This window comes from Gopherus flavomarginatus, chromosome 5 (genome assembly GCF_025201925.1).
Source record: "Gopherus flavomarginatus isolate rGopFla2 chromosome 5, rGopFla2.mat.asm, whole genome shotgun sequence".
NCBI lineage: Eukaryota > Metazoa > Chordata > Testudines > Testudinidae > Gopherus > Gopherus flavomarginatus.
The window spans coordinates 3,863,726-3,872,305 of NC_066621.1; the positions used below are offsets into that span (position 1 = coordinate 3,863,726).

General features: G+C 49.1%; 1 protein-coding gene across 1 annotated transcript; it reads left to right on the forward strand.

Moving 5' to 3' along the window:
* The first annotated feature begins 647 nt into the window (after window positions 1-647).
* LOC127051294 (zinc finger protein 629-like) lies at window positions 648-7,274 on the forward strand. The gene is made up of 3 exons (XM_050953381.1): window positions 648-943; window positions 1,520-2,645; window positions 6,821-7,274. Exons 1-2 carry the CDS (start codon window positions 865-867, stop codon window positions 2,548-2,550), a joined length of 1,110 nt encoding a protein of 369 aa, XP_050809338.1. The 5' UTR covers window positions 648-864; the 3' UTR covers window positions 2,551-2,645; window positions 6,821-7,274.
* Window positions 7,275-8,580: the final 1,306 nt, after the last annotated feature.

Genomic DNA, 8,580 nt, shown 5'->3' on the forward strand with positions numbered 1-8,580 from the left:
GTCCTGGCTCCCAGCCACCCTGCTCTAACCCCCCAGATCCCACTCCCCTCCCAGAGCTGGGCAGAGAACCCAGGAGTCCTGGCTCTGCCCCAGGCAGCAGGCAGAGGGACGCAGCCCAGGAGCAGGAACGCTGCGGCAGGGAAGATTTCCAGGGGACCGGGTTGCCGGCGCACTGCATCCTGTCCCCAGCTGAGCTGCTGCAGGCAAAGGGGTGAGCGGATCCTCGCCCCGGACCCCAGCGGACGGAGCTTCTGCCCTTGCTGTGGGGGAGGGGTGGGGGGTCCGCTTCCCGGGGGCGCTGGCGGTCCCGTGCGCGGAGCCCCGCACTGCTGCTGAGGGGGAAGGGGGCAGAGAGCAGCGCAGCTGCAGGGATTCGGTTTTTAAATAGCCCCGAGCTCCGCCAAAGGGCAGGGCCAGGGCTGGGGCTGAGCCTTTCCGAGGGTGGGCTGGGGGGCGGCACGCAGCTGTGCAAAGGGGCTGGGAGTCAGGACTCCTGGGTTCTCTTCCCAGCTCCGGGACGGGAGGGCAGTCTGGGGGGTTACAGGAAGGGGAGGGCTGGGAGCCAGGACTCCTGGGTTCTCTCCCCAGCTCTGGGAGGGGAGTGGGGTCTGGGGGGTTACAGCAGGGTGAGGGCTGGGAGACAGGACTCCTCCATCATTCTGGTACTGATTACTGATTCTCTATGGAAGAGCCCAAAAGGGCCCTTGTGAAATTTCACCTCAGCTTGGATCTGCCCCCGCACCTGTGCACAGAACAGGGCCAGGTTTAAAACCAGGCAGCAGCCTCTGTACTGAGCCCTCGGGGGAGATGTAACAAACTAGCCTGTTTTCTTCCCTGCCAGCAGGATTCCCCGTGATTGCCGAGATGCAGGGAGAGGAAGAGCTTTGTGTCCCAGATCTCCAGGGTGCTGAGGAACAGGAGAGCCTGAAAGGTGCCTGCAAAGGTGAGCGATGAGTGACACTGGTTCAGAGAGTGGCCAGGAGTGAAGGGAACAGCTGGGATCCCAGCAAAGCTGCCGGGAGTCCCCCATTTCTGTCTCATCTGGCTCAGTGTCATCCCCAGCAGGTGCCCTGTCCCTCACGGCAGGTGTCACTCCTGGCTCCCACCCCTGGCAGGAGCCCTCCCCTCCCCCAGCCTTTCTCTGAAGGCTCTGTGGGGCCACTGGGGCAGAACCAGCCTTTCCTCTTCCTACTGGGGAAATGTTTGAGGGAATTGACTCCATGCCCCTCAGGTTTTCTGCTCACTGACAAACCCCATTGCTGCCCCGGGGGCACTTGTCAACTGAGCAGACCAACTTTCTGACCAAACAAACCTGAACATCCTTGCCCCACCCCTTCTCTGAGGCCCCACCCCAGTCATTTCATCCCCCTTCCCTCTGTTGCTCACTCTCCCCTACCCTCACTCACTCACTCGCTCATTTTCACTGGCTGGGGGGTCACTTTTCAACCAGGTGTTTGAAAACTGGACACCTGGCAACCCCAGGGAACGAGCCCTGGCTGTATTCTCTCTCTCCCAGCAGGTGGCAAGATGGATGAGGAGAGTTCCCCACAGCATGTATCTGTGGGAGCAGATCCAGATGGGGCATCACCTGATGAGGATGCTTCCATGGGAGAAGAGCCACATGGGATGCTGCCTGGTGGGAATGAGTCCATAGAAGAGGACCCAGATGGGACATTGTCTGATGAGGCTTTATCCCAGGTTCCAGCCCTGCGGCAAACCTCTGATCTTGGTCTAGATCTTGGTCTTGATCCTGGCTCACAGACCCCTTCAGCACTGGAATCTCAGTGGGAAAAGCCCCCAGGGCTGCCTCTCCCATTGGTACCCACTCAGCCCAGACCAGCCCCCAAGAAACCCCCTTACCGCAAGGCACACCCAACCATCTGCAGCGAGTGTGGGAAGAGCTTCACCCGAAGCTCCCTGCTGGCCCAGCACCAGCGGGTGCACACAGGGGAGCGGCCCTACCAGTGCACTGAGTGCGGGAAAAGCTTCAGCCGTAGTTCCACCCTCATCCAGCACTGGAGGACCCACACAGGGGAGCGGCCCAATACATGCACCGAGTGCGGGAAGGGATTCAGCCAGCGCTCCGACCTGGTGAAGCACCAGCGCACTCACACCGGGGAGCGCCCCTACCAATGCCCCGACTGCGGTCAGAGCTTCAGCCGCAGCTCGGACCTCATCAAGCACCAGCGCATCCACACTGGGGAGCGGCCCTACATCTGCCCTGACTGCGGGAAGGGCTTCAGCCGCAGCTCCGACCTCTTCCAGCACCAGCGCACCCAGCGCGGCGAGAAACCTTACAAGTGCACCGAGTGCGGGAAGAAATTCAGCCGCAGCTCCAACCTCATCCGCCACCAACGCACCCACACGGGCGAGAGGCCCTACATCTGCCCAGACTGCGGGCGTGGCTTCTCCCAGAACTCCCACTACACGGACCACCAGCGGAGCCACCGCCATGAGAAACCCTACCATTGCACCCAGTGCGGCAAGGACTTCGGGCGCAGCTCCACCCTGGTCAAGCACTGGCGCACACACACCAGGGAGATCCTGTGAGCCTGGGGCAGAGGGCGGGACTTTCAACTCTCCAGTCATGGACCAGGAATCCCAACGTGGCCTCCTGGGGAACTTGACTCAGTGTTGCCCCCAAGGTCAGCTTGAGATGTCATCCACCAGTAGAGTCAATGCTCTTCTTCTAGGGAACTTGACCCAATATCTCCCTCAGGGTCAGCTTGGGTTGGTGGTGCCACTAGTCACCACTGGTCCCTTGGAGGATTTGATACAGTGTATTATCCAGGGTGAGCCTGATTAACAGTGTTACAAGTCAATGCTCTTCTCCTAGGGGATTTGAAACAATGTCTCTAGCAGGTTCCATCTGATACAATGTTTCCAGTGGGGTCACACATACCCCTTAACCTGGCACATTTGATACAATGTTTCCACCAGGATCATTTCTCCTTTCTGTAAATAATTTGATTCAATGTTTCTAAGAGAGTCAATTCTTCCCTGGAGGGTAGGTCAGGGTCCCTTTGATGCAATGTCTCCACTGAGATCCATTCTCTTTCTTTGGGTGCGTTGATACATTGTATCCAATAGTGTCACTCTTCCTCTTTTCAGAGAACTTGGTACAATGTTTCCACCATTGTCAATTCTTCTGTCCTGGTTGATTTGATACAACTGTATCCAAGAGGGCCAGTTCTTTGCAAGTGGTATCTCTAGACCAAGATCAGTGTGATACAATGTCTCCGCTCAAGGTCCATCCTAACTACTTTGGGTGAATTGATACATTGCTTCCAGTACAGTCAACTCTCTTCTCCCAGGGCAATTTGATTCCAGGGTGACCAATACTCCCCTTGAGGACTGGATACAATAGTCAGATCCTCAGATGATGTGAATTGGCATGGGTCCATTGCAGTGAATGGCATTCGAGTGATATATACCAGGTGAGGATTTGCCCCAATGTTTCCATCATTAGTTCTTCTGTCTAGGGGGATTGAAGCCAGGAACCTGATCCTGCCCTCACTTACATGGCCATTTTACATCAGTATAATTCCATTGACATCAGTGGGGTTGCTCCCAATTTACACCAAGGTCAAGAGAGGTCAGAATCCAGCTATAACTCATCTTCCATGGATATCAGTGGGGTCATTCCAGATTCATATGAGGGCCAGTGAGATCAGAATCTGCCTTGACTTCCTTAACATCAGTGGGTTCCCTCTGGATTTACACTGAGGTCTCTGAGATCCGAATCCAGCCCTAACTCCCTTAACTTCAGTGGAGGAAGTGGGGATGGTCACTCCAGCTTTATACCATCATTAACTAGAGAGGAATCCAGCGTCAATTCTGGTTTCCTGGAAGACTTGAGGCTGTTTCTGGACTTTTACAAACCTGTCCATAGATGACTGGGTATTTTTACCTTGGAGAATAAGTAAGTGGGTTAGGAAATTAGACGACGAGGATTGAAAAGAGGAGGAAATACAAAAGCAGCAACAGGTAGATTATGGTGGAAGGAGGTGTTCCGTGTATTTTCCTTGGAACATATTGGGAGGAGGGAAGGAACCAGAAGCCAAAGCAGCCCCTAAAGGGATCTATGCTTTAGTGGACAGTTGGTGGAATATAAAGAACAGGGCCTACCAAATTCATGGCCATGAAAAACACATCATGGACCATGAAATTTGGTCTTTTATTTACTTTTACCCTCTACTATAAAAGTAGCTTATTCTATAGGGTAGAAGTACACAGCAGTACTCAGCATTTCTCAAACGGGGGGTCCTGACCCAAAAGGGGGTTGCAAGGCTATTGTAGGAGTCACAGTATTGCCACTCTTACTTCTGTGCCACTGCTGGTAGCAGCACTGCCTTCAGAGCTGGGCACCTGGCCAGCAGCCACTACTCTCCGGCCACCCAGCTCTGAAAGCAGCACAGACGTAAGGGTGGCAATACCGTGAACTCTGCTACAATAGCCTTGCAAACCCCTTTTGGGTTGAGACCCCCAATTTGAGAAACACTGAGTCTTAAGGGCTTTGTGTGTTTATCTTTTGCCATTTTCAAACACATTCATGTTTTGTTACAGCACCATGAAATTTAAGATCTGAAACCGTGACAGTCAAGATTTTTTAAATGCTGTGGCTGTAAAATTCACAGGAATGGACTGCGAATTTGGTAGGGCCCTACTAAAGAGATGTCTAAATGCTCCTTGGAGTAGGAGGAGGTGCAGTGCCTCAAGTCAGGTTAATTTCCCCCTTCACCCCTTGCTCTGCAGGAATCATTAATGCACAGTCCCCTTCAGACCTAGCTTTAGAAGAGAGGTCCAAGAAATCCCATTTCAAAAGCTGCTCTCACTTTCCATATGGGCTCTGAGTGGGTGACTCAATCCTCCTGGAGTGTCTGTGTTGTCTAGGGCCATCTGTGTCTTGCCTGAAATGTTGGGGCCCTTCGTCTGAGTTATCTTCAGGGAACTGAATTTGGGAACCTCTGTATCGGAACAAAATGAGCCTCTATTGCTTGTGCTGTACATTAGAGGAAATAGACTCATAAATCTTTGCTGTGTTCTAGCCACTAGAGGGTGGTATAAACCCACATTGTGGGTTCCACCTGCATTTGGAGTTTCAACTGCTTGTGGTAGAATAACCCACAAATCACACATCTCTGTCTGTGTCTCAAGCAGCGAACATGAGTCATATTTGCCTGTATTAAATCTCCAGCATAACTGCCTTGCATGTGTCTAAGAATGAGGGAGGCAATTGTTTTGCTCTGTTTTTTGTTTGTGCATGTTTCCCATTGGCCGATTTGAATGAGTAGAACTTTAAGTGCTTTTTAAAAAACATGAGGTTTAATTAGCCATTGGAACTCCCTGACACATGATATAATGGAGGCTGAGACTTTGGTAGGATTGAGGAAAAGGATTTATATGGAACATACACATCTCTACTAGACCAGTGGTTTTCAACCCATGGTCAGTCCACAAACTATGTCTAAGGGGTCTGTGAAAGCCTGCTGTTACCGTAAAACAGTGGTTTTCAGTCTGTGGTCTGTGGACTCCTGGGGGTCTGCAGACTATGTCTAAGATTTCCAAAGGGGTCCATATCTCCATTTGAAATTTTTTTAGGGGTCTGCTAATGAGAAAAGGTTGAAAACCACTGTATGAGACAAAGATGTCTAAGAGATCTAAGCCGTCATGCCTCTGGGCATAAACCGGACACTGAAGTAGCAGAGGGAGGAAGAAACTTTCACTGTGGGTAATTTATTTTATAATGGCCCATGATGAGGCTTCTTGCACCTTACTTGGAAGCAGCTGACGATGGCCATTGCTGGAGGCAGGATGCTGGGCAAGATAGTCCCATTGGTCTGACCCAGCGTGACAGGGAGTGGGTGAAATATCAGGCTAGATGGGCTAGATGGGTCAGATCTGGGGCTGCCAGGAGGCAGGATACTGGGTCAGACGGATCCATTGTCCGAGCAGAGGCAGTAATGCCCTGGAATACTGTTTCTGATCATAAACCTGGCTCACTGTTTGGCCAACATCTTGTCCTTTCTGGGAACAGTGCAGAGGAGAATTGCTAATTCACCCAACCCGATCCCAGTTGAGGGACAATCTGCTAGCCCCATATTCAGCTCGTCTGTTTGTAGAGGCAGCAAACTGTATTTCTGCTTCTGTCGGTGTCTGTCAGTATTCTAGTCTGTAACTAAAACATCAATAAATATGTTGAAACAGGACGGGGGCTGGCTGGCTCAAGGAGATGGGGAATGGGACCTTTCCTTTCTAGGGGCACCAGCTCTGGTCTGGACCCAATGTGAGGGGACTGACTGGCTCAGAAGGTGGGGAATGAGATATGGCCCCTTTCTCTCCAGGGAATGCTGGCTCCAATCCAGCCCCAGGGCAGAGGGAGTGGTGGTTGGTGGCGGAGGTTGAAGAATGTGGACTGAGGCCTTTCCACTCAGGGGTGCTCATTCTGATCCTGCTCCATGGCAGAGGGACTGGCTGGCTCAGGGGGTGGGGAATGGGATATGGGGCCTTGCCTTTCTAGGGAACACTAGCTCCAAGCCAGGCTGGCGGTGACTGACTCAGGGAGGGCAAGGAATGGAATATGGGGCCATTCATTTATAAGGCACCAGTTCTAGACTGGCTGGCTCAGATGAGTCAAGGAATTACAGTATACCCCTTTGCACTAACAAGGAGTATGAACTTGTCCTGTGTTAAAAATAAGGTGTGTGCTGAGTGGAATATTGTGAGATAAAATGAGGCCATTTTTGCGCCTTTCCCAGAAGAAACAGAGCTGTCTTGCGAGACGATTCTTTGTGGCTCTGAATAGCATTGTGTTTTGCAGGACAGTGGAGAAGAGAAAAGAGCCAGTTTCAAGAAGACAAATGTGAGACGGGGCCTGGAGAAAAACAGAGAAAGATTCCTAGAAGACAGGAACCAAAAGAGAAACTTCAGGAGAACAGAATTTGAGTGAGAGTTTGAAGTTAAAAATAATAGAGGTAAATCCCCGCACAGGAGGTAGCTACAAACAAATGTTCAGAATGAAAGCCTAGACTGGAAGTTGAAGGTTCTTAGAAGGAGAAACTGAGGACAACTTAGTACGTTAGTGCATGGCAAAATTATCCCATAAGTCTAAGCAAGAAAAGAGTCTCCCTACCTTAAGTGAACTATTAAGGACATCTGAAACAGAACTGGTAGAGAATTGGCCAATGAATTTTTTTTTGTCAAAAATTACCAATTTGTCAGAACTAAAAATTTCAATTAGTTTTTTGTCAATGCTAACAAAATTTTCAACAAATTTATATCAGAACAAGTTTTTAAATGGATCTTTTATTTCATTTTTTACTTTACTGTTTCACTTCATTCTGACATTAGGATTTCATTCCAAGTTTCCTGTTTCTTTTCAACTTTAGCATGTCATTTTTTTTCCAACCTGGGGTATTCCTACCTTCCTTTTTCTGCAATGAAGCAGTGGGTTTAGAAATCAAAATGACCACTGGTGGCCTTCATCTTCCAAGATGACAAAGATCAAAACATTTTAGGTTTAACATTTTTGACTCAAAACATTTCATTTGGGCATTTTTTCAAATCAAAATGTGTCAAATCATTAAAACTGACCCTTTCAATGTTGCAGACACAAAATTATCTTGGTATTTGGTCTAGTGTAACATTTGAAAAAATTAGCTTTTTGTCTCAAGTCAGGTTTAAAACAAAACTCCCAAAATCAGAAAATTTTCCACAAAGTATAAATTTAATTTTTCAGCTAGCACTAATTTGAGGGTGAATCCAGAGGCCATCCAGATTCACCCCAAAATGATTAACGTTTGGGAAAGTTATAAGTCACTGAAAACAGGGTCTTTTAATAGAGATTGTCAGGAAACCTTAACAATTGCTGCCTTTTGAAACAGACCGTGGATAGGTGGATTTGGGTAAAGGGATTTTTGCTGTACAATGGGGCCCTTATTTTGATTCCAGAAAGAAATATGTGAAGTTTTGGTAAGAGCTGTCCATGTTCTCTGGGTTTTGTGACTTATTTTTATCAAAGTTGTTTCCAGAATCATTTACATGTTTTTTATTTACCAAGAGCCAGTTCGCTGTTGAGGTTTTTGGTGTGTGAAAAAGTGTCAGTAATCATAGAACCACACAGTTAGAAGGGACCGTAAGGGTCATCTAGTCTAGCCCCTGCCAAGATGCAGGATTTGTTGTGTCTAAACCATCCCAGACAGATAGCTCCAGCCTCCTGTCTGGGATGGTTTAGACACAACAAATGTCTAAAGTGCAGCACCTTACAATTGTCTTTGCTGGATTTCATTGTGTTGGCTATAGACCAGTTCTCCAATGTATCAAGAGCCCTCTGAATTTTAGCTCTATCCTCCAGAGTGTTGGCAAGCCCTCTTGCTTTGTGTCATCTCCAGACTAGATCAGCAAGCTCTCTCTTCCTACATCCAGGTCATTAATAAAGATGTTAAACAACAGTGGGCCAGAACGGATCCCTGCAGAACCCCACTTGACACCTCCCTCCAATCCAACATCCTTCCATTTGAAGAAGTTGGTTAAAAATAACATTTCAAAATTAGGCTTGATTCAAAACCTGCAAAACAAAAA

Bases quoted from the DNA above. Each gene is read 5' to 3' on its own strand.
- LOC127051294 (XM_050953381.1), top strand. From the start codon at position 865: ATGCAGGGAGAGGAAGAGCTTTGTGTCCCAGATCTCCAGGGTGCTGAG. The intron at 944-1,519 runs GTGAGCGATGAG...CTCTCCCAGCAG, and splicing joins CCTGAAAGGTGCCTGCAAAG to GTGGCAAGATGGATGAGGAG.